The following is a 25,918-nucleotide window of genomic DNA, read 5'->3' as shown; positions in this document are numbered from 1 at the left end:
ACTCCCACTGCACCACGGCGGCCCTCACAGCGTACTGTGTATCCACAATGGCAGTGTACAATACACTCATACAGTAGACTCGTGGACCACCCTACTACACCAGGAAGTTTAGGCATACCATGTTATGATATACAATGTTGACTGTTTACTTTGAATATTTCATTTTCAATAATACGAGTTACGGCCGCAGAATTGCCCAGAATTTCTAATGTCTATACAGTAAGCTAATGAGAAGCTTGTGGGTTCAAGATCAAAGCAAAAAAGAATTAATTTCCTTGAACCGAAATAAAGTTTTCATGTTAATCCATCTAGCTTTGTCAGGGAATATACGTACTGTGTGAATCTTACATTCCAGCATCATGCAAGCTCCAGCTTCACTCTCTTTGTTACATCACCCATCATGTACACACCCGCCTGTACTGTGATGTGCCACACAAATGTTGGAGGAATCTATAGTAAGCGCTATGAGAGGCTCTGCTGTGCTTCCACCCAGCTCTTTACTAAAGTCTATGTAGGCTTCTCTGGCTCCCCCACACACAGTCACTGCTTGTAGGGAAAACAGGGAATCATGGACAATGAAAGAATAGGTTCATATATTTCTGAATATATATTTACATGGCAATACATTACATAGAAAATATATTTAAGTTCAATTGCACATTACTCACACATCTGCATACTCACACAGACAGACACACGACAAGCAAGATAAGTTACTTCAATAATAATTATTATAATATTACAGCAGCAGCAGCAGCAGCAGCAGCAGAAATAATGATTATGATGATGATAATGATAATAATTATAATAATTAATAATCTTTCATTAAAACATTTATTAACAGTCATCTGATGTGAAGGTTCTGCTACTAACACCCAGACTCATTATGTACACTACTGCTAGCCTGTGGTAAGCATCATTTGTACAGAGTAGTAATCTCTCGCACCACCAGTGGGGCCCCGCCTCGCCCCGCCTGCCCATTGCACTCACCCGCCCGCCACCGACGCCTCGGCCCCGCCCGGCCAATACGTCAAGGTAAAAATAGTCTCTGGCAGCCGAGGTCTTCGTGGCGTGGAAAAAACAGGGCAGTCATCTCCTTGCCATTGCTGGGCTTCCCTCCCTCTGCCTCTCTCTCTCTCTCTCACTCTATCCCTCCTCGAGATCTATCACAGTTTATGTAAATCTTTGATAAAATGTATCACAGAGTAAGTTATCTCTGCAGAATATTATTTCATGTATGCATACATGTATAACATGTACACAAACATGAAGCACACACGCGCACACACACACGTACACACACACATGCAAACGTGGCCTATCAATCATTGTCAATCACGGTAACAATGCTAAGTGAAGGTCTCGGCATTTGGGAAATGCAACGTTGATTAAAACATCAACGTACGTAAGTAAAAAAGTGACTCCCTGCTCCTCTTGGCCACTGCTCACCGCACGACCACCGTCTGCAGGCCAAGCAGGCGCTCCAGGGCGGCCGTCAACCGGACCAGTTCCACACGGCCCCCATCCGGCTGCCAGCGCGACGTACCGCACACACAGCTGTACACACGGCTCTCAAACTCCTCTGGGGACACCATGAGGGTCTCGATGGTCTTGGCCGCCACGATGAGGTCCCGGCGACTCACCCCAAGCCGCCGCGTCACCTCCCGCAGCAGACAGTACTGGTGTGGCCGTCCCTCCACCTCATAAATGTCCACTATTGGCTCCTCACTCCACATAAATGTCATCTCCTCCAGGTCTGACTCCTCACTCTCCTCCTCTTCCTGAGTTTTTCTCTCCATTTCCACCTTTTGTAATTCCTCCTCCTTCTCTCCATCTACTTGGTCCTCAGTTGTGATTTCCTTCTTTATGGACACCACACTCATGCTGCTGTTTTCTGCCCCAGAAGGAATGTCTCCTCCTTCCTTGGCAGTTCCTCCTGTCTCTGAGGCAAGTTTCTCCGCGCTCTTCAGTGCGTTCTCTTCACTGCAGTCTTGGGTCATGTCCTCAGTCTTCACCACACAGGGAGTTTCCACCGAACCCTCCACCGCTTGTCTCTTTGGGCACAAGTTGCTCTCCCTCGCCCTCAGCTTGCCCTCTGGGATGTTGCGGAACACATCACACCCTTGCTCCTCAGGGTCTGTTGAAAAGAGGACCTTGGATATGAATCAGGAATACCAAACCTTTGCCACTGCCTGGCAAATAAGTTATCTTGTGTTCTGCCTCATCCAGACCTTTTCTAAATACACATATTGTTACATTACAAAAGGTTGAGATAACGAGTAGCATTGACCATTATCTATGATTCCAGTGTGGAGTGAGGCCATTCCCAAACTTTCTCCATTGGTTTCTATCAGATGTGAGTCTATTCCAGGATACTCTAGCAAAATTTATTCAGTCATCACTCCATTTGGTTCTCCATCTATATAAGATTTTTAAATTTATTTATTTATTTTACTTATTTCAACTTAAGTGTGATCTCTATTCATTATTACTCTGATTCCTCATTCACTCAACATCAGCAGACTCCACCACACAAGACTCACTCACCAAAGAGTCTCGCTGGGCCAGTGAAGTGCCACATGGTGCCTGGCCAGCCCTTGAGGTCTGCCAGGTAGCCCTCCATCAGCTCCAGGGTCTGAGTGTCAGCACAGAGAGCCAAGCAGGTCTGACCGGCATAGGTGGTGAGGGCCGGATCAGCCCCATAGGCCAGCAGCAGGCGGGCCAGCTCCCCATGTCCATTCTCCACGGCCTCATGCAGTGGCCGCATGCCCTTGTAGCCCGGGGCGTTGACATGGGCACCGTGGGCACACAACACCTGGGGAGGAGGTTCATCAGTGCAGGAAAAAGAGGCGGACAGTTGGCGGACAGCTGGTAAAGCCCTTAGTTAAGAAATTAAAAACTTATTCAAATTAAAATTTATCACTCACCATTACACCCACTCCTGTCACTCATGTCTCACAAGAACAAATCAACTTTTCGCTTTCAATGACTGACAATCTATCACTCATTACAATTATTTAGTGAAATAATGAGTGACTGACTTAATGCACCACAACAACAGGGTCATACAGTGCCACCATGAAGTGAAACCCTGCCTTTGAATCCATGACAGCAAAGCAACAGTACAGGCATAAAAAATTAACACAAATGACAAACACATAAGCCATGCCTACCTGTGCAATATCCAGGTGGCCTCTGTTGCAAGCCTCATGCAGGGGAGTGTACCCAGCATTGTCCCGAACATTGATGTCAAAGTCTGGACTCTCAGCACAGTACACCACCACATCCTGCAGAGGAACCAATGCATTAGCCTTCCATTACACTCTAATTTTAGACTGCCTGCCTCATTCCTTCCTCTTTTTCAAGTGAACATAAAAAGAATTACTACAGATTTCAAAATACAAGATTACAGCATCTATTGAGACATCTACTTTCTCCCTCTCTCTTTTAGCAGCAATACACTCCATCTCCTGTTTTTAATGAGGAAATACCTACTTTTCCTCTTTCTTTTATCACCAATACACTAATCTTTCATCCAGCTACACACACCAACAAAATGAACTGGAGAAACTTCTAACAGTGTGAACAGCAGCAACTTTTAACAGTGTGGAATGAAAGCCTGGCTGTGTCCAGAACAGGGGATTGACTTACATGGTACTGCAGACGGGCAGCTTTGTGCAGGACCGTCTCCCCCAGGCCTTTGTTCACCACCCAGCTGCGCACCTCGGCCGCCACGTCACGGCTCTCCTCCGGCCAGTTGACGTGCCTCCGGACAGGCTGTGGGGCAAGGGCCATTTACTTAACGTCTCACAGACATGAATATTAAACACAATCCTGATTTTTTGGTAAATGTAATGTGTGATCAAATTTTCTTTGTAAATGTAATGTATGTGATCAAAATATGTTTTAATGAGGAAAATTAAAGTTATTTTTCTCTTAACCTTTTCACAGCAATGTACAATGATTAACAGCACTAATAGCAATGTTTGGAGTCTTTATATGCAATGGCAAGAAAGAAGCTCATAAAATAATACATTTTGCATTCTGTAGGCACTACAATGTCTATGTAAGTGTGGCTATAGGTTAAGAAAACACATCTTAGAATGGTTGGTAATCAAAGCAATGAAAGAGTTATACGTCACATTTCAGGAAAATGTTTGCTACTCACAATGCGTTTCCTGGATGGTGTTGCCTCATCATCCGCCTTTACTTTCTTCTTCTTCCTGATGTAGTCAAACCCACTCCTGAACTTCCTGAACTTCCTCTTGGCCCGCTTGGTAGCCTGCGGGACTGAGGACTCACCCAGCACGGACCCTGACCGCTCACTCCTTAGTTCTGAATCGTCATCCTCCTCCCCTGGGGCCATGAGAGAGCCTGCCGGCGTGCTGGCTCGACTCCCAGGGACAGGAGAACCATCCTCCTTGGTCCCTACTTTGGCCTCCTCCTTCTTTTGTGCTTTCTTGAGCTGCTTCTTGGTCTTGATCTCCTCCACCTTCTTCAGGAGGTGAGGAGGGATGTCCGAACCAAACACTGACTTGAGGGTGGCAGCGTCCTGTATCTGCTTGGTCTTGTTGCGCGTCCTGGACTGGTACAGGATGGGGATGAACTCATTGATTCCATTCTTGGTCACGATCACCTCAAAGTTGTCTCTGTAGTTGTTCACTGTCTCTCTCCTGAAGAAGGTCGCCATCTTGAGCTCATCAGGTGACATGCCCTTGAGGTCCTGCTCCGTGGTGGGCATACCAGGCGTGGGCAGCAGCTGGGGCTTGTTGGTGGCTGCCAGGATGGATCTGGGCTTGTTCAGGTACAGGGCATTGAGCTTCTTGTCATTATACTTCCGTCCAAACTTCTTGAGGAGGCTGCTGGCAATGGACCTCCTGGACACAGGGATGCTGTCTGAGGCTGGGAGGTCCGTCCTCAGGCTGGCAAGGGAATCCAGGTCGGAGTCATCGCTGGCCATCATGGACGGGGCCACAGAGGGCGTTGGGGTGAGGCCAGTTGGGACGCGCTGGGCACCAAATCCTGAGAATGGGCCAAGGTGGAACTTCTTCCCTGAGAGTCCTCCCTTGCCACAGTCATTGCCAGAGTCTGCCAGAACCTTGTCAAAGAACCTCTGCATGACACTACTGATTTCCGGCCGCGCCGCAACCTTCAGCCGCTCGTCGTCCACCACCGACATGCTGGTCTTGATGATGCCAGATTTGCTGCGAGTGTTCTTGGCTGGTGAGGACCCTTGCTTCTGGTTCGGATCCTTTCCTGAGTCGTGATCACGGTTCTTCTTGCTCGACCCCTTGCTTGGCGACAGGGCGGCCTGGTGTTTGGCAGCCTGGCACAGCTTCTTGGGGAACCTGCCGGTCAACTCCTTGTACTTCTTGACATCTGTCTGCCACCCGTGCAGAAAGTCCTCCCCAGCCCCAAATTGAGGCTTCTTCCAGCAGTGCCTGAGAGCCACCTCCTTCATGCTCCCCAGCTGCTGCTTCATGTCGTTGGTCACCTCGTTGAACCAAGCCTTCATCTCTCTCACGTCTTCCCTATTCAGTTCCTCCTCTCTTATTTTATTCAGTTTTTCCACCACTGAATCTTTTCTGAGATCAATCTCATCATCATCTTCATCATCCTCATCTTCCTCCTCCTCCTCATCCCCCACCTCTTGCTCCTCCTGTTGCTTTTCATTAACCTTGATGCTTCCCTCTTCCTCCTGCTCTTCATCCTCCTCTTCTGACTTTACTTTCTTTTCTTTCTTAATCTTTTCCGCTGATGAACTTTCCTCATCAGATTTCTCCTTGGACGAGGACTTTTCACTCTCCTTCTTATCTTCAGGTTCACTCTTCTTCGAGTCATCGCTGTTGTCACTCTCCACAATGATGTTGGTCTTCGAGTGACTCTTCTTGGTGGTTGGAATGTCAGAGTTATCACTAGAGTCCTCTTCCTTCTTCTGTTTCTTCCTGCTTCCTTTTTTCCTCTTGCCCGTCACTTTCTTGGTTCTCCTCACACTTCCCTCCTCCTCCGAGTCTGAAGACGATGACTCGCTCACTAGACGTTTACTCCTGCTCTTTTTGGTTACTGGAGCTTTCTTCTTCCTTGATCTTGTCTTCTTTGTCACCTCTTCCTCTTCTTCCTCTTCAGAAGCCTCGTCAGAGTCCTCCTGTATTCTTTTCTTCTGTCTCTTTCTGCCACTCGCTTTCTTCTTTCCTCTTCTCGGCGCAACATACTCATCATCATCCGAGTCAAGCTTTTTCTTCCTCTTCCCTCTCCTCATTTTTGGTGGAACATCGTCTGAGTCACTGGAGTCTTGCTTCTTTCTTCTCTTCTTGTTCTTCTGCGATGGTTTGCGGACCACCTCCTCCTCACTTGAAGACCTGTAGCCTCCTCGGGTCCGGCGTCTGGGAATTATCACCTCGGAGTCTGTGCTCTCGCTGTCCCACTTCTTTCCTCGCCGGTTCTTCCTTATCTTTGGCTTCAGTTCCTCGTCAGAGTCCGAGTCATCACTGTCCGAATCATTGTTGGAGTCGCTCCCACTACTGTCACTACTGCTATTGCTGCTGCTGCCACTGCTGTTGCTGCTGCTGTATGAATATTCTAAGTCTTGTTTGTTATTTGGCTTGTTTTCCTTGTTCTGCCCACGGCCTCCACCCTTCCTGCTGCTGCTCGACTTACGGCCGACTTCGCTTCCACTGCTCTCGTAGTTCTTGCAGGATTTCTTGTGTTGGCTTCTTCGTTTGTCTTTGGAACGGATCTCCCGCTTCAGCTCCTCCTCAAAGTCGCTGGCATCCTCGTCGGGAATCATCTCGGTGGCACTCTCGTCCGAGTGTGAGGCGTAGGTCAGGATGAGGCGCTCCACCTTCTTGTCTTTTATACTTTTGAACTTCCCTCTGAACTTCACTGGGGGTTCTGGCTCACTCTCCTCTTCCTCCTCCTCCACAGCATAGGATGTGGGCAGAGCTATGAGGTCATTATCAATGGCCTCCTGGATCTGAACCTTCTGCAAGTACCTCCGTCCTAACGTCTTGCTCTTCTTGCTGGTCACAGTGTCAGGGTTCAGAGCGAGGTCATCCAGCAACTTGTTAAAGCCAGAATCCCACTCATTCTCCTCAGGCTTCACCTCCTCCTTCTTGGCTGGGGCAGGCTCCTGGCTGCTCTCCTTCTTGGCAGCCAGGTTCTCCTGGCTCTCCACCCGGTGGATCTTCTTGTGCAGTTTCTCTGCCAATGCAGCCTTGCCCGGCTCCAACACTTTGCTGCTGGACTGGGGCTGCTCCAGTTGGGTGCTGTCCTCTTCTTTGAACTCAAACACAGTGGAAGTCTTGTGTGCCTCAGGCTGGGCAGGTGGTGCTGGGTAAGTTGCTAGCCGGGAACTGCCTTCAGGCACAGCCTCCTTGGTGTCAGTGGCTGGGGTGCTGGTGGGATGGGCTGACCAGGACTCTGGCTTTGCCATCCCACCACTCGGTGGGTCGTAGGATTTTTGTTCACCTTTTGTGTACACACGGGACACTTCACCCTCCTGGGACACCCTGGGGCCTGGTGATGGAAGCTGGGGTGCAGTGGGGTCTGGGTAGCCCTTCCCCGGGGCTGCCTCAGGTCGCGGGGGACCGTACTGGGAGGAAGGGTACATATAGCCCATGTACTGGGAGCCTCCAGGGACACTCTCCATCTTGACAGTGGGGTGGGGTAGTCTGGTGGCCTGGTAGTGGGGGTGGTGGGGAGGGGCTTGAGCAGGGTGGGTCTGTGGAGTGTGGGGGGAGGGTCTGTGGCCAGGCTGTGGAGTGTGTGGGGCTGCTGAGGGGGACTGGGCAGGGTAGAGGGAGTGGCTGGGCTGGGCAGGGGTGTGGGGAGGCCGCACCTGGGGAGGGATGGAGTGTGTGGAATGGCTCCTGGCAGGCTGGGAGGCAGGCTGGTTGTGGCTGCGAGGGTAGTGTGAGGCTGGGGGGTGAGGCTGGCCCTGGGAGGAGTGAGCATAGGGCTGGTGGGGATAATAGGACTGAGAATGCTGAGGGTAAGGATGGGAGGGGTGAAGATGGTGTGCTGGGGGGTGGGGAGGAGCTGGGGTGGATCTGGGTGATGTCTGAGAAGGCTGAGTGGTGGGTGGGGTGGAGTGTGTGAGGGAGGGGTGTGGGTGGCCCTGGGTGAGGTAAGAATAGGGATGAGTAGGGTGATGATAACCTTGAGCATAGGGGTGAGGGTGTGAGGGAGGAGGGGGAGCGGGGGTGTAGGAACTGTGAGGGTGATGAGATGGGTGTGCGGCTTGGCTAGGATGCGTTGGGTGAGGAGGAGTTTGTGTGGGAGGCTGGGAAGGATGAGGCTGGGAAGGATGAGGATAGGAAGAGTGTGGAGGAGGTTGAGGGTGACTAAGATGAGGTGTAGATGGCGGGTGATGTGGTTGGGTGACGTGGGATGGAACACGGGCAGCTGGAGGAGTGTACGAGGAGTGACCAGTGGAGATGTGTGGTGGGGCATGACTAGGATGTGAGGAGGAGGATGAATTAGGTGGAATGTGTGTGGAGGAGGATGGAGGCTGAGTGGGTGTGGATAAGTGAGGTTGTGATGAACGAGAAGAGGAAGATGAAAAGAGGATGGCGGCTGAGAGGAATGAGCAGAGGAGGGTGGATGTAAACTGGAGGAAGGCTGGGAATTAGTGGAAGAAGGTGGATAAGAAGAAGCAGAAGAAGCAGAAGAAGCAGAAGCAGAAGCAGAAGCAGAAGCAACAGAAGTAGCAGCAGAAGATGATTGAGAGGTATAAGTAGCAGGCTGTGAGGAATGAGATGGATAAGATACACTAGGAGAGACTTGACTGGAATGAGTAGTAGAAGGCTGTGTGGAATAGGTGGACTGCGGCTGGGCTGAGGGAGAGGGCTGAGTGTTATGAGTGGAGGAGACAGGCACAGAATTAGTAGAAGAAGGAGAATGAGTGGAATGAGAAGGGGAGGGTTGTGAGGAATGAACAGAGGTGGGAGTAGAATGAGAGGTGGATTGGGAGGAATGAGGAGGAGCATAGGGCTGAGAATGAGTACTTGAGGAATGAGAGTTAGCCTGGGAATAGGAGGAGGCATAGGTGGAGTGTGAAGTGGACTGCGTTGATTGGGAAGCTTGGGTGTACGTAGTGGAATGATGTGGAGTAGTATGTGGAGCAGCCTGAGAGTTATCTGGCGCACTGGTATTAACTCTTTGGGTATGTGGATAAGGGTACGATTGGGATGTTGCAACTTGTGATGGTGTGTGAACCTCTGAAGTGAGTGGATGAGTCTGGGCATGAGATGGAGTGTGGGTCTGTGAGGTGGATGAGGGAAGCTGAGATGTAGGTGGCTGGGAAGATGAGGAATGGGAAGGTGGATGAGTTTCTGAGGTGGAAGAGTGAGTGTGGGAGGTTGGTGGTGGTGGCTGAGAGGAAGGTGGATGGTTCTGTGAGACTGGATGATGTTGGGAAGATGGTGGATGCATTTTTGAGGCTGGGTGAGGCTGGCTGGATGGATAAGACTGGTGAGGCTGGGCTGATGGGTGAGGCTGATGGGTGAGGCTGGGCAGGTGGGTGAGGCTGGGCTGGTGGGGGAAGCTGGGAGGAAGGATAAGGTTGGGTGGAGTGCGGAGTGCGGGTGTGAGCGGATGTGGCTGACTGGATGTGGTGGAGGTAGGGTGAGGTGTACCCATGGGGGAGGTGGGATGGGTAGGGCAAGGGGTGTGTCTGTGGAAGGTGATCCTGTGGGGGATACTCAGGATACTGTGGGAGGGAGGCACTGGGTGGGTTGGCTGGCTGGGGTCTGCTGATGTGTGGCTGAGATGTGGCTGAGTGTGCAGACGGTTGGGGGACATGAGACCCTGGGGACTTGGCCTGGTGGGATGGGTGGGCCAGGTGGGTAGGAGGGGCTGTGCTGGATGGTGGTGTGGTCTGGTGGGTGGAGTAAGGGCTTGGTGGCAGACTGTTGGGATAGCTGTGGCTGGGGAGCTGTGCTGGGGAGCTGGTGGGCAGTCTCTGGGCAGGATGAGGGGAGGACTGGGGTGTCCTTCCCTGCTGAACTGGGTGAGGAGACACCCCGGGACGTGGAGAGGCTGCCAGTGGGTGAGGGGACCCTGACATGTGGGGTGAGGCTGATGGGTGAGGAGAGGCTGACAGGTGGGGGGAGGCTGATGGGTGGGGGGACACAGATGGGTGTGGGGAGCTAGCTGGGTGAGGGGACACCTGGCTGGTCCTCTTGTGGGAGTACAGGTTGTGGTTGGACTCTGACCGGTGGTGGGAGTAGGGGTAGGTCTGGTGGGGCGTGGGGAAGCCCAATGTGGCAGCTCCCTTGACGGAGTGTGGGTAGGCAGGGTACTGGGACGATGACCGGTGGTGCTCCTGCTTCTGCTGGTGGTGGGGCTGGGGCAGGTGAGGGGCTGGCTGGCTGGTAGGGGGGTATGTGGCAGTGTACAGTGAGGCAACTGTACTGGTGGAGTGAGGATGACTGCTGCTGCTGCTGCTGCTGTGACTTCCAATGCTGTTGCTGCTACTGTTGCTGCTGCTGCTGCTGCCACTGCTACTGCTGCTATTGGTGCTGCGAGAGGAGCTGTGTGAGGCTCTGCTGGAGCCGTAAGGCTGGTGCAGCTTGGCCTGTGAGGGAGGCATCATGCCGGCCTGCTGGTGGGGGGTGGAGGGGATGGCTGCAGGGGCAGCCTGGGAGTAGGGGGCGTGAGGTAGTCTGTCGGGGGGCCGGCCATAGGTGTAAGAGTGGGGGTGCTGGGTGGGGTGAGCCCTGGACCCCTGTTGAGGTATGGTGGAGGGGACGGAGGTGGCAGCGTGACTCTGTCCCAGCAAGTACTTGGACCTCTCCCCATTGGGACCGGCTGGGTCAGGCGGGTTAAACCACGCCCGGTAGGGGTCAAAGGTCTCTGGGGCCTTGGAGGGGATAGGCTGCCTCATAGGCAGCATTTTGGGGCCACTTCTCCAGGCTGGTTCCTTTCCTCTCCAAGGCCACTTCTCTCCTGTCTTGGGCCAGGTCGCTGCGCCCAGGCACCACCTCCCGCACTGCTCTCCTCTCAAAGGCCGACGAGTCCTTCCTCCACTCTGCCACCGGATCCCTGCGCTCCACACTGGGCTGACGCCGCTCCACAGCCTCCCTGCTGCTGATCAGTGATGCTCCAGCTAGGAGGTTGAGGCCACGGCTGTGCTCTGCCTCCCTGTGGCCACCATACAGCATCTTGTCACTCAGGTGAGGCGGGTAGTGGGCGCTTGGGGGATGATGTGCTGCTGGTGCTGGTGGTGGTGCTGCTGCCGCTGCTGCTACTGCTGCCCTGCCTGCCGGGGAGCTGCTACGGCGCATTTTAGTGCGGCTGTCAGGGTAGGAGGGGTCTCCGGGGCGCTTGGTGGCCGCCAGCATGTGAGGAACTCTAGCCAGGGCGGCGGCTGTGTTAGGCATGAGACTAGGGGTGCCGTTGATCCCATATGGGGACGGCACATGGCTGGGTGGCGTGGCCCGCAGCAGGCCACTCAGGGAGTGGGTGGCCTTGGGCACTGGGGATGGCCCCTTGCTCACCTTCCCCGACCCAGCCAAAGGAATGGAACTTGAGCTGCACTTGGCCGCCTCACTGTGGGCCAGCCGGTCGCTGCTCACTGAGCTGAGCGGCGACGTGCTGCTGCTGCTGCTGCCACTGCCGCTCTTCTCCGGGTCTGGGGCAGTGGAGTCCGGAGTCTGCCGCACTGTCTTCACAGAGAGGTCCAGGGCCAGGTCCTCCTTGGGGTGGGGATCCACAGGCCGCTCGGAGGACGTTTCCCTCTGCGGTGGGGCAGGGTAAGCAGTGTGGGAGCCATTGGCGTAGAGGGGGTCCCGAGACCCATTGACCTGTGGGGCCTTCCTGTAGGGGTCGTCCCCGTGGCGGGTCGGGGGCAACTCCTCCAGCCGCCGCCCCAGGTAAAGGGCGTCCTTGGAGCCGTTGACGGTAGTGGCGACGGCGGCAGTGTGGACGGATGTGGCCAGACGCTCCAAGGCCTTGGCCTCAGGGGCGCGGCACACCGGCGGCCATGGCTCGTGGCGGTAGTCTGGCCGTGGGTCGGGCCGCACCTCCAGCCCTCGAAGGTCTGGCCGTGCCTCAGTTTTTGATGAGTACTTGTTGTCAAGGTGGTGCATGCGCGGGTCAGGGGCCAGGGTTGGGGCGCTGAAGGGTGTGGCGTGCGTCCTGGCTTCCTTGCTGGAGGCCAGGTGGCGGGCCAGGTACCTGCTCTCTGCCTTGGCTTGCTGCAGCCCATATGGCCGCAGGTGGGGCTCTAGGGCAGAGGGTGCCTGTGTGGAGTAAGAGCGTGGGGTGTGCAGGCTGTCGTGGGACAGCGTGGAGGGTGTGCTGTAGACCTGGCTGGTGTAGCCATCCATCACCAGCGACGGTTGGCTACTATAAGAGCGCGAGGCAGCACGGGCGTCAGCCACAGGGTTGAGTTGCCTGGAGGGGGCAGACGCCGACACCTGCCGCATGTGGTCCAGGTGGGACAGGTAGCGGGAGTCATTGGCCGAGGGCTTGGTGGAAGGCGGCTGTAGAAAAGATGAGACATTGTAGGGCGAGGCGGTTGGAGTGTGATCCAGGGGCTTGTGTGAGGGTGTGGCGGGGGTGATGGGGCGGCTCTGGGGCAGCTGGCCAGGCAGGCTGGTGGGCGGCGCTGCCCCCACCAGACTTCCGCCCACCTGGTATGGGTAGTAGCCATGTGCTGGCGGCAGTGTGGGCGTGGCTGGGGGCGTGGGGGTGGGCGGAGCATGGGTGGTGTCTTCCAGGCTGGAGCCGTCATACCCGCGGGTGGAAGTGGGCAGGCCTTGAAAGAACTGCCGCGCGTTGGTCAGGAACGGGTCCATCTGAAACACAGCCAGGCATCAGCACCACCATACAACACTCCTATTAGCCTAATGCACAAAACACACACACACACACACACACACACACACAAAACTGTTGTTTAAAATGGACAATATGGATAATTATATTACATAAATTAATCAAAAGCAGAGGGCAAAAACTGATGGATATGGGTAAACTGTGAAACAATAAATTAAGATTACCCACAACTCAAAACACTTATAAACTTGTGAAAATACCAATTACATGAACACACACACACACACACACACACACACACACACACACACACACACCACGTAGTGTAGTGGTTAGCACGCTTGACACACAATCTCACAATCGAGAGGCCGGGGTTCAAGTCCCGGCGCGGCGAGGCAAATGGGCAAGCCTCTTAATATGTGGCCCCTGTTCACCTAGCAGTAAATTGGTATGGGATGTAACTCGAGGGGTTGTGGCCTCGCTTTCCTGGTGTGGGGAGTGTGTTGTGGTCTCAGTCTTACCCTAAGATCGGTCTATGAGCTCTGAGCTCGCTCCGTAATGGGCAGACTGGCTGGGGTGACCAGCAGGCGACCAAGGTGAATCACACCAGGAGCAATGATGCCAACCTCAGCCTCATTACTTTCACACCTGCCTTTCTTTCAATACATGCAATCAGGGCCACCTGTGAGTGATTACTGCCAGCTATACCATTCTACACCCTGGGCACTGCAACACCACACACTACACCATCACTAATGCACTCAGGCAGTCCACACAACACCAAACATGACACACTGAGAGCTGAGCATACGCCAAAAACAAAGAGTAACTAAAAGATCACTGAATATTCAACCTGTCACTGAAGGAAATTATAATCAGCTTCATGTTTCCATCCAGTCCTGTCATTCTTGTTATCAGTGCCACCATGAACCTCAATTCTGCAGCAATGTCATGCACAGATAAGACTGAATGATGAGTCTTTGGGAAGCTTTAAAAGATTAGATAAATTTATGGGTGAGGACAGATGAAAGCATGTAAGTGTATTTTCTTGTCTTTTGTCAAAATTTCTTGATATTTAACAGTAAATCAAGTTCCCATAATAACATCTATCTATTCTACGATTATCATTCATTTTAGTTTTTAAGAAATACCAAACAAGAGAAAAGAGGGAGTGAAGAAAAATATTTGCAGTGTTTGATAGAAGGAGAAGGTAAGAGAAGAATATTTGCTTTGTGAAAGAAGGGAATGTGAGAGAAGAGGGAAAAAGAGAAAAGCTTGCTGTTTTTGTTTGGAGGAGGAGATAGGAAAGTAAAAGAAAAGAAATGTTTGTGTGTTTGGTGGAGGAAAGGAAGGTAAGGGAAGAGAGGAAGGGAGAAGAGAAATGTTTGCAGTATTTGGTGGAGGAAACGAAGGAAGATGAGAGAGAGAGAGAGAGAGAGAGAGAGAGAGAGAGAGAGAGAGAGAGAGAGATAACAGGAGGATCAGAGATGGGAGATAGTTAATCAAGACTTAGTAACCTCTCTCTCTCTCTCTCTCTCTCTCTCTCTCTCTCTCTCTCTCTCTGCTTTGATGCATTTCTTTCTTCTTTCCTCCCTTTCTTTCTTTTCGTGTGTGTGTGTGTGTGTGTGTGTGTGTGTGTGTGTGTGTGTGTGTGTGTGTGTGTGTGTGTTTAATGTTACGACACATATTTCAACCATTTACGCAAATTTGAGGAATTAATCTAATCAAACACACACACACACACACACACACACACACACACACACACACACACACACACACACACACACACACACACACACACACACACACACACACATTTAGTAGAGAAACGAGGAAACATTTGGCCCCTAAATAAATGAGAGAGAGAGAGAGAGAGAGAGAGAGAGAGAGAGAGAGAGAGAGAGAGAGAGAGAGAGAGAGAGAGAGAGAGAAGAGGAAGAAGAATATCAGGATATGAGGAGGAGGAGAGCAACGTTGGAAGAGAGTCGGGAGGAAGTCTCTCTCTCTCTCTCTCTCTCTCTCTCTCTCTCTCTCTCTACTGAAGTATCATCGACCTCTCTCTCTCTCTCTCTCTCTCTCTCTACTCTGACGCAGGAAAGCACACGAGAGAGAGAGAGAGAGAGAGAGAGAGAGAGAGAGAGAGAGAGAGAGAGAGAGAGAGAGAGAGCTTACATTCTTCCGGGCTCACAGAGAACTGAATTAGCCTTGATTCACTTAGATTAGATAATTCGCTCTTCTCCCCTTCCCCTTCCCCCTTTCACCTCTTAAAAAGTTCCCTCCATCTCTCCCAATCCCTCCCTCCCCTCCCTCCCTCTTTCCTCCTTCTCCTCCTCCTCCTCTTTTCCTTCATAAACTCTCTCCGTTCACACCTACTCGTTCTTGTCTCCAGTCTCTCTCTCTCTCTCTCTCTCTCTCTCTCTCTCTCTCTCTCTCTCTCTCTCTCATTCACCAAATCCTTCCTGTTACTCTCCCTTCCTCTCCTCCTTCACTAATTCATCTCTCTCTCTCTCTCTCTCTCTCTCTCTCTCTCTCTCTCTCTCTCTCTCTCTCTCTCTCTCTCTCTCCTCCCTTTATCTTTCAATAAATCCCCAGTCAGGAGGAAGAGGGGAGAGGGAGAGGGAGAGGGAAAGGAGAGGGAGATGGAGATGGAGAGGGGAGGCAGCTCTCTTGGGGAAAGGGTTCACTCCTGACGCAGAGAGAGAGAGAGAGAGAGAGAGAGAGAGAGAGAGAGAGAGAGAGAGAGAGAGAGAGTGTAAGAAGGGTACAGTACCTCTCTCTCTCTCTCTCTCTCTCTCTCTCTCTCTCTCTCTCTCTCTCTCTCTCTCTCTCGACGCTTCCTTCTCCTCCTCTCCTCTCCTCTTCAGTTCCTTTCTTTATCCTCTTCTCTCTTTTTCCTTGAGTCTCCCACGCACTAACCTGCAAAAGAAAACGGGACATAAGTTTAAACCATTCATTCTCACGCAATGCTTCTTAATATTACGTTTTCTTTACATCGAAATAAGAAATGGAGTTTTCTAAAAAGATCTACATATTCCCCGATTCTATTCAGTATCAAAATGTCAATAGTTACGTCAATCAAAAGGGGATTAAATACGATGAAATATATAAAGGTGAAGTTTAATAGACAATGTGCTATAGAATAACCTCATCAGTACCCTTCCTAATGTAAAAAAATTGTCTAGTCATACCCTGAAATCATAGTAAAATTGTCCCAGTACTGAAGAGGTTAAATAGACAAATAATGTCCTTTAAAATTAATGAGTGTAAGTAGACAAATATATAAATAAGCAAATCGATAAATAGACACATAGATAGACAGAGGGAATGAAGTGAAGGAACAAAAACAATACAGAGGGAGAGAAAGGAAGGTGAAAACAAAAATATTCTCTCGTTCATCCCAGCGAACGACGTCAGATAAAAATTTTTCATGCATTTTGTTTCGTTCATATTTTTCTTTTTTCTTCGTTTGTTTACCGATGGGAGAGATATAGTAGTAGTAGTAGTAGTAGTAGTAGTAGTAGTAGTAGTAGTAGGAGTAGAAGGAGGAGGTAGTAGTAGTAGTAGTAGTAGTAGTAGTAGTAGTAGTAGTAGTAGTAGTAGTAGTAGTAGTAGTAGTTATTTCTATGGCATCATCCAATCAAGTGTGTGTGTGTGTGTGTGTGTGTGTGTGTGTGTGTGTGTGTGTGTGTGTGTGTGTGTGTGTGTGTGTGTGTGTGTGTGTGTGTGTTTCACTGTTTGATCTGCTGCAGTCTCTGACGAGACAGCCAGACGTTACCCTACGGAACGAGCTCAGAGCTCATATTTCCGATCTTGGGATAGGTCTGAGACCAGGCACACACCGGCACACACCACACACCGGGACAACAAGGTCACAACTCCTCGATTTACATCCCGTACCTACTCACTGCTAGGTGAACAGGGGCTACACGTGAAAGGAGACACACCCAAATATCTCCAACTGGCCGGGGAATCGAACCCCGGTCCTCTGGCTTGTGAAGCCAGCGCTCTAACTACTGTGTGTGTGTGTGTGTGTGTGTGTGTGTGTGTGTGTGTGTGTGATGCCTGAAAAGTAAGAAAGGGATTTAATCATATCACAATGAGAGAGAGAGAGAGAGAGAGAGAGAGAGAGAGAGAGAGAGAGAGAGAGAGAGAGAGAGAGAGAGAGAGAGAGAGAGAGAGAGACTTGTTATTGACGTCGCTTTCCTGTAGGCAAGAGGAACAAGAAAAAAAGTGAGAAAAGAAAATAAGATAAAAAATATCAAAACTTTCTGAAGAGGAGGAGGAGGAGGAGATGTGCGTGGGAAAATGTATGTGGGAGTTTTGATATGTCTGTGTGTGTGTGTGTGTGTGTGTGTGTGTGTGTGTGTGTGTGTGTGTGTGTGTGTGTGTGTGTGTGTGTGTGTGTGTGTGTGCAGGCGGGCTAACTTGTCTGAGCAGTTGTTATTTTTGAGGTAGAAAATATATCGGCTCGAGTTGAAATACTAGAGAGAGAGAGAGAGAGAGAGAGAGAGAGAGAGAGAGAGAGAGAGAGAGAGAGAGAGAGAGAGAGAGAGAGAGAGAGAGAGAGAGAGAGAGAGAGAGCGCCCAAACTTCCAAAAAAGGATGAGACATGTTCTGGAAGAGAAAGAAAAACACAAAAAAACAAGCGATAAGAGGGAAGGATGTAAGGAAGAGAGGAAAATAACGAAGAGAAGAATGATTTAAAGAGGCAAGAATGAAGGAAAATTACGAGGAACTAAAAAAAGAATGGAAAATAATGAGGAGGAGAAGGATGAGGAACGTTGAAGGTGAAAAATACTTACGAGAGAGAGAGAGAGAGAGAGAGAGAGATCCGCTATTTAATCAGACTCTCTCTCTCTCTCTCTCTCTCTCTCTCTCTCTCTCTCCACACACACACACACACGAGGAAGAAGAAAAATAAGGAAAAGAAAGAAAACAAGAGGAAAATAAATGTCACAGAAAGACAAATATGAATGAAAAGTACAATTAATTCATCACTGGGGAAAAAAAGGAGGAAAAAAGAAGGGAAAAAGAGGGGAAAAGGGAGGGAAAAAGAGGCAGAAATGAGAGGTCGCCACAAAATTAAAAATCTCAAAATTCCCACCTTTTTATATATATTTTTTTTCATAACGCGAGTGAAATTAAAATCTTTCCTTTTAATGAGAAAGAGCAAAAGTATTATTATTATTATTATTATTATTATTATTATTATTATTATTATTATTATTATTATTATCATTATCATTAGACATCCTCCCTCCCTCCCTCCCTCTCTCTCTCTCTCTCTCTCTCTCTCTCTCTCTCTCTCTCTCTCTCTCTCTCTCTCTCTACAACATTCTAATAGTGTTGAATTCAAATCCTCTTCAGTTTCCCAAGAGAGAGAGAGAGAGAGAGAGAGAGAGAGAGAGAGAGAGAGAGAGAGAGAGAGAGAGAGAGAGAGAGAGAGAGAGAGAGAGAGAGAGAGTTAGATGAAAAAGGAAGAAATACTGCTTTCAGAGAGAGAGAGAGAGAGAGAGAGAGAGAGAGAGAGAGAGAGAGAGAGAGAGAGAGAGAGAGAGAGCGCATACACAAAAATATATACACAAAGCTTTCATGAAAATACATTTTAGCGAAACAAGTAACGAAAGAGGAAAAAAAAAATGTAAATAAATAAACAAAGAAATACACTTTCATATAAACGAAAAAAAAAAAAAAAAACGCAGGTAAAAAAAATAAATGAATATATAAAACAATATTCCATTTTGTACCAAACATAAAATTTCAGACCACTTCAGTTTTATTCATTCTATTTCATTTTCCTAACCAAACTCCTTTAAAGCTTCATCATACGTTACGTAAGGTGAGGTGAGGTAAGGTAAGGGAAAGTAAGGTAAGGTTAGCTTAGGTATGGTATGGTATGGTAAGGTATGGTAGATAAGATAAGGTGAGGCTATATTAAGTAAGGCAAGGTAAAGTAAGGTTAGGTTATGTTAAGTAAGGGAAAGTTAGGTTTGGTAAGGAAAGGTTAGGTAAGTTAGGTTAGGTAAGGTAAGGGTATGTTAAGTAAGGTAAGATAAGGGAAGGTAATTAAGTTAGGTAAGCTAGGTTAGGAATTGGAGAAGTGATGGTATATTACATAAGATTAAGGAATGTTAGGTTAGGGTAAGCCTGGGGTACACTAGAACTACTTAAAAAAGGGTTAGCTATGGTGAAGACACACACACACACACACACACACACACACACACACACACACACCTCCTACTGTGTGTGTGTGTGTGTGTGTGTGTGTGTGTGTGTGTGTGTGTGTGTGTGTGTGTGTGTGTGTGTGTGTGTGTGTGTGTGTGTGTGTAATTCACCTCGGTTGTCTGCTGGTCACCCAGCCAGTCTTCCCCATTACCGAGCGAGCTCAGAGTTCATAGACGGATCTTCGGGTAGGACTGAGACCACAACACACTCCACACACCGGGAAAGCGAGGCCACAACCCCTCGAGTTACATCCCGTACCTATTTACTGCTAGGTGAACACACCCCACACATTAAGATAAGGTCTATATAAAGTAAGGTAAGTTAAGTTAAGGTTAGGTTAGGTTAAGTTAGGTTAGGTTAGGTTAGGTTGGGTTGGGTTGGGTTGGGTTGGGTTGGGTTAGGTTATGTATGTATGTATGTATGTATATATTCACGTATGTATATCGACTCAATGTATGTAACTGCACACATACGTTACGTTCAAGAACTCAGTGAAGGAAAGGACACATCACGTCAGGATACAATATTACGTTAAGGAAGAGGAGAGAAACGATAATAAAAAATAAAAAAAGGGTGAAAAAAACCAGCAAGATTTCAAGTTAATGAGGTTTACTTAAGGTAATAATTGGGTTGGCGAGGAACAGATCAGATAATAACACTTAGAAAAACTTGAAACGTGACCCCCACACCGGAAAACACCCCCAATCACCCCCCACACGTCTTCCCCCAGCACTCTCAACCCTCCCCTCCTACTCTAACATTGTACCACCTTCTTTCTCTTCTTCTTCTTCTTCTTCTTCTTCCTCTAGGAAAGACTGGAGACAAATGTAACTGAGAATGATTGCATGTCTTATAGAGGCCGATGAACCTCCTCCATCTCCTCCTCCACCTCCACCTCCTCCTCCTCCTCCTCTTCTTCTGCCTCCTCCTTACACGTCAAGCTACATCGCCTCCTTGTCTCTTTTTCCCCTTCCTATTTCTCCTTCTGACTACTTTCTTTTTTCCTTCTCTTCCTCCTTTCCTTCCTTCCTCCTACTCTTCCTCTTTTTCTTTCCCTCCTTCCCCCTCTTCATCTTCCGCTTTCTTCCCTCATCCACCATAAACCATATGAATTTTGCATCTTCTCTTCCTCCACCTCCTCTTCACGCTTTTACCTCCCTTTCCTCCCTTTCTTCTTCTTCTTCTTCTTCTTCTTCTTCTTCTTCTTCTTCTTCTTCCTCCTCCTCCGTCAGGTGCAGAAGACAAGTCCCCGTGACCCACATAGGCCCCGTTAGCAAATTCTTACCCCCCCCCCCTCTCTCTCTCTCTCTCTCTCTCTCTCTCTCTCTCTCTCTCTCTCACCGTTACTCTCCGTTACTTTCCTCACTCACTCTCACAAACTTACTTCCTGACTCTCTCTCTCTCTCTCTCTCTCTTCGCTGATAAGATAACTGTAACGCCCACCTTCTTCTGGAGACGAACGGTGAAGAGGAGGAGGAGGAGGAGGAGGAGGAGGAGGAGGAGGAGGAGATGGCGTAACTGGCTTCCTACTCCGTATCAGTGTTTGTTGTTTGTTTGTACTCTCTCTCTCTCTCTCTCTCTCTCTCTCTCTCTCTCTCTCTCTCTCTCTCTCTCTCTTTCACACACACACACACACACACACACACACACACACAAGAAGAAATAGGTTTTAAGACGTAAAATTATATAAAGTAGCGCACGAGAGAGAGAGAGAGAGAGAGAGAGAGAGAGAGAGAGAGAGAGAGAGAGAGAGAGAGAGAGAGACTGGCTTTCATTCCGTCTCCCTCCCATTAGCTTACCTGGTCAGCTGTAACCTCTCTCATTAAGTTAAAACCACACCTGTAAGGATTTTGTCTTCGTAGTAGTAGTAGTAGTAGTAGTAGTAGTAGTAGTAGTAGTAGTAGTAGTAGTAGTAGTAGTAAAAATTTGCAGAAGCTATAGGAAAATAAGACATACCATCTCCTCCTCCTCCTCCTCCTCCTCCTCCTCCTCCTCCTCCTCCTCCTACTACTACTACTACTACAACTACTACTATTACTACTACTACTACTAACGAAATTCCCTCCTGAACACCTCCATTAGCTCAAACATTTCCTTATTTTTAGTTTTATTTTCAATGGTCACAATTTTTATATTTTTTTTTATTTTCCATTCGTTCTGTGTCAACATTATTTTTCTCTTATTTCCTTTGACATGTTGACCCAGCTGTCCTCCTCCTCCTCCTCCTCCTCCTCCTCCTCCTCCTCCTCCTCCTCCTCCTCCCTCTTTCCCTTTTGTCACCTCACTTTTCTCCCTTAGCTCATTATTTTTCTTTCCTCTCCCTTCTCTCTCTCTCTCTCTCTCTCTCTCTCTCTCTCTCTCTCTCTCTCTCTCTCTCTCTCTCTCTCTCTCTCACCGTTACGTAGTTATTGAGCGACAAATAAAGAGGTCACTACCCCTCCTCTCTCTCTCTCTCTCTCTCTCTCTCTCTCTCTCTCTCTCTCTCTCTCTCTCTCCTCGTTTTCTCCTGTATTTCTCTCTCTCTCTCTCTCTCTCTCTCTCTCTCTCTCTCTCTCTCTCTCTCTCTCTCTCTCAATTAACTCTCTTTCCTCCACTTCCAACGTTCCTTAACTCTCTCTCTCTCTCTCTCTCTCTCTCTCTCTCTCTCTCTCTCTCTCTCTCTCTCTATGCGGCCTTTAAAATTATTTCCACCACACTAAAAGGGGTTACAGTGTGTGTGTGTGTGTGTGTGTGTGTGTGTGTGTGTGTGTGTGTGTGTGTGTGTGTGTGTGTGTGTGTGTGTGTGTGTGTGTGTGTGTGTGTGTTACCTGATATCACATACTACGGGTGTAATTAATTAGTCTTTTGTGTACATTTAGGAGCACTCGTTGTTGTTGTTGTTGTTGTTGTTGTTGTTGTTGTTGTTGTTGTTGTTGTTGTTGTTGTTGTTGTTGTTGTTGTTGTTGCTGCTGTTGCTGTTATTGTTGTTGTTGTTGTTGTTATATCATTATTATTATCATTATTGTTGTCGTTGTTGTTACTGTCGTTGCTGTACCATTGCCACTACTACTACTACTACTACTACTACTACTACTACTAATAATAATAATAATAATAATAATAATAATAATACTGTTACTACTACTACTACTACTACTACTACTACTACTACTAAACTTATTGATGTTATCGTTTCCACATTTCCCACCCAGCACACACACACACACACACACTATATACACACAGACGAACGAGATAAGATAACATACAGCTCCCTCTCTCTCCACACACACACACACACACACACACACACACACACACACACACACACACACACAAGCGGCAAAATCGACATGGCGGTAGAGTGAGGAAGGTCTCTGGGTACAGCACAGAGAGAGAGAGAGAGAGAGAGAGAGAGAGAGAGAGAGAGAGAGAGAGAGAGAGAGAGAGTTATGTGCAGCTTCGTCTGGTTCCCCTAACTCCCTCACCCTCACCCTCACCCTCTCTCTCTCTCTCTCTCTCTCTCTCTCTCTCTCTCTCCCAGTGCCAATGACCTCCGACTCGTCTCCCGCGAGAGAAAACCAAACAAAAGAGAACACGTGGTAAGGAAGGGAAGAAAACATGACGAGATGAAGAAGAGGACGAGGAAGAGTAAATAACGAAGATAACTTATGAGACGAGGAAGAAAATATATAAGTTACGTAAAATAAAGACGAGGGGACGAAGGAACAGGAGGAGGAAAATAAGATACACCGTTATTTGAATCAGAGACGAGGGCGAGAAAAAAATATATTGGTTGTTACACATAATATTGAAGAGGACAAAGGAGGAGGAGGAGGAGGAGGAGGAGGAGGAGGAGGAGAGTAGAGTTTAACATTTCAAAGACGAGGATAAAAGATAAAAAAATGAGAACAAAAGCAGGAAATGAAGAGGAAGACGATGAAGACGATGAAAGAATAAATGAAATAATACAGGGTGATAAAGATGAGGGGAAGAAAGCTAGGATGAATGAGGATGAAGAGGATGAGGAAGACAGTGAAGATAGGAAGGAAAATGACACAAAAAAAAAAAGTTGGAGAAAAGAAGAGAAGAATGAAGACAAGGATTAGTAAGAAGACGAAGAAAGATGATGATAAGCAAGGTTAACAAAATAAAGGAGGAAAGAAAGAATAAACAAAGAAAATAAAGATGAAAACAGAGACAAGACGATTATTTAGAAGGAGAGAGAGAGAGAGAGAGAGAGAGAGAGAGAGAGAGAGAGAGAGAGAGAGAGAGAGAGAGAGAGGGACTTGAAATACTTGTGAGAACTTAATTGCAATGATGATGTAAGGAAGATAATGGAGGAGGAGGAGGAGGAGGAGGAGGAGGAGGAGGAGGAGGAGGAGGAGGAGGTAGTGATGCCCTGTAATAGACGCGGCCTTGAACAAAGCTATAAAGAAAGAAAGAAAGAGAGAGAGAGAGAGAGAGAGAGAGAGAGAGAGAGAGAGAGAGAGAGAGAGAGAGAGAGAGAGAGAGAGAGAAAGCTTCGTTAATGAGCACCAACGTGAGGAGTGAAGCTTTGAAACAATTCAAAGAGAGAGAGAGAGAGAGAGAGAGAGAGAGAGAGAGAGAGATTATGTAAAGATTGAATGGTGAAATGCAACACTCTCTCTCTCTCTCTCTCTCTCTCTCTCTCTCTCTCTCTCTCTCTCTCTCCCCTTCTTGTCATCGTTTCTTCTTTATCTCTTCCTCTCCATCCTTCCGGCATTTCTCTCTCTCTCTCTCTCTCTCTCTCTCTCTCTCTCTCTCTCTCTCTCTCTCTCTCTCTCTCCCTCCTTCCTTCTTTCCTTCGCTAATCCTTCTCACGCTCGATGAGAGAGTGAAAAATGCAATGTATCCTCTCTCTCTCTCTCTCTCTCTCTCTCTCTCTCTCTCTCTCTCTCGGTAGGGGTCGCAAGATTAAAGGCAGTGAAATATGAGGTAATGATAAGAGCGAGAGCGAGAGAGAGAGAGAGAGAGAGAGAGAGAGAGAGAGAGAGAGAGAGAATGAAGACAGCAACAACAGCCAAAGAGAAAGGTTAAAGGTTTGTGAGAGAGAGAGAGAGAGAGAGAGAGAGAGAGAGAGAGAGAGAGAGAGAGAGAGAGAGAGAGAGAGAGAGAGAGAGAGAGAGAGAGAGAGAGAGAGAGAGAGAGAGCATTTCTAGCCCCTTCTTCACTGCAGTTCACATGCTCTCTCTCTCTCTCTCTCTCTCTCTCTCTCTCTCTCTCTCTCTCTCTCTCTCTGACTCAAACATTACGAGTCCACCTCTTGATTAGGTCACCTTCACGAGAGAGAGAGAGAGAGAGAGAGAGAGAGAGAGAGAGAGAGAGAGAGAGAGAGAGAGAGAGAGAGAGAGAGAGAGAGAGAGAGCAGTAATGGAGCGTCTCCCTGGGCCATCCATCACAAAACTGTCACTGTTAATCAAATATCTAATCCAGTATGAGAGATGTCAGAGGGAGAGGAGGAAAAAGGAGGAGGAGGAGGAGGAGGAGGAGGAGGAGGAGGAGGAGGAGGAGGAGGAGGAGGAGGAGGAGGAGGTGCATATATCAATCTACATATATTCCCTTTTGTTTTTGTTTTTTTGTTGTTTGTTTGGAATCGTTCATCTATTTTTATTTGTTGTTTTATTTATTCTATTGTTTTGTTATGATATTTTCTTCGTTTAATATTCATCTAATTCAAATTCACTGCTTTTTTTTACTCGATTCTTCATCATTTATCGTTAATTCTATTTTTTTTATCATCATTATTCTTTTCTTTTCATTCAGTAGTATTCTTCATTATTCACTATTTAATCTCCTAATTCTCCAGTAAATTGTAAACATTCATATATTACATTTAAAATTACCAATCATTATTTATTTCATCAATTTATTTCACTATTTTCACGATTCATTACGTTATTTTCAATGCTTGATTTAATTTCCACATACTTTGATATTTTTTCTATTTGCTTCAAACTATTATTCACAGCAAACCAATCTACGTGTCATAAGTTTTCAATATTCATCACTCTATGCAGTCTCTGTATTCAATTTTACCCCTTCAATACTGGGACACATTTTTACCATGAGATTTGTGTAATATTAGACCATTTATTGTCAATAGGAAAGATGTATGGAAGTCAGGAGATCATGGCCACAGTCGTCACTATTTTAATCACCCACACAAATTTCTGAAGCTGTATAAAATCACCAAATAGTAACCAGAATATATATGAAAAACGTGTCCTGGTCAATATTGGGTCACATTTTCATCGTGAGATTTGTGTAATATTAGATCATTTTATTGACATTAGGAAGGGTCTATGGAGATTAATGACCACAATCTCCACTATTTTAATCCCCACGTAAGTTTCTGAAGCTGTATAAAATCACCAAATAGCAGAAGAGACATGAAATTGTGTCCAGGTAATGAAGGAGTTAACCTCTTCAGTACTGGGACACATTTTTTCCATGAGATTTGTGTAATATTAGACCATTTTATTGTCCTAGGAAAGGTCTATGGAGGTCAGGAGATCATGGCCACAGTCGTCACTATTTTAACCCCCCACACGAGTTTCTGAATCTATAAAATCACCAAATAGTAAGCAGAATATATATGAAAATGCGTCTTGGTACTTAAGGGGTCAATTTTACTTCCCTATTCACAATCTATCAGGACTTTTTAATATCCATGAGTCATTTAGCCTTGTACCTTCAATATCTATCACTCATTCAACCTTCTACATTTACACACAAATCCTCCACACTTTTATTAATTCCCTCCACACAATTTACTTTCAAGTCGGAAGAGAAAATAAAACTCAAATTAAAGAAAAAGAAAAAAAGATAGACATTCTTTACGTGGACAAATCATTACTCACTAACCTTCAAATACCTCTCTCTCTCTCTCTCTCTCTCTCTCTCT

At 47.7% G+C, this 25,918-nt stretch overlaps 2 protein-coding genes across 3 annotated transcripts in view; both read right to left on the bottom strand.

The window, feature by feature from the left end:
* Window positions 1-588: 588 nt before the first annotated feature.
* LOC123507387 (protein piccolo-like) lies at window positions 589-10,800 on the bottom strand. The gene is made up of 8 exons (XM_045260196.1): window positions 10,601-10,800; window positions 9,182-10,370; window positions 8,782-9,024; window positions 4,169-8,509; window positions 3,652-3,777; window positions 3,174-3,287; window positions 2,548-2,815; window positions 589-2,137 (listed from the first exon to the last, which is right to left on the bottom strand). The coding sequence occupies exons 1-8, from the start codon at window positions 10,798-10,800 to the stop codon at window positions 1,446-1,448; spliced, it is 7,173 nt and encodes a 2,390-aa protein (XP_045116131.1). The 3' UTR covers window positions 589-1,445.
* The window catches only part of LOC123507586 (sialidase-like), a 167,770-nt gene continuing 152,186 nt past the window's right edge, over window positions 10,335-25,918 (bottom strand). For both annotated transcript variants that reach the window (XM_045260575.1, XM_045260577.1), the window contains exon 3: window positions 10,335-12,800. In XM_045260575.1, the coding sequence (XP_045116510.1) occupies window positions 10,845-12,800 (1,956 nt within the window). In that variant the 3' untranslated portion in view covers window positions 10,335-10,844. The remainder of the gene's footprint in view (window positions 12,801-25,918) is intronic.

The sequence above is a fragment of the Portunus trituberculatus genome, chromosome 22 (genome assembly GCF_017591435.1).
Source record: "Portunus trituberculatus isolate SZX2019 chromosome 22, ASM1759143v1, whole genome shotgun sequence".
NCBI classification, from domain to species: domain Eukaryota; kingdom Metazoa; phylum Arthropoda; class Malacostraca; order Decapoda; family Portunidae; genus Portunus; species Portunus trituberculatus.
The sequence above is the reverse complement of the archived record's forward strand: the minus strand, read 5'-3'. Positions and strand labels throughout refer to the sequence as shown.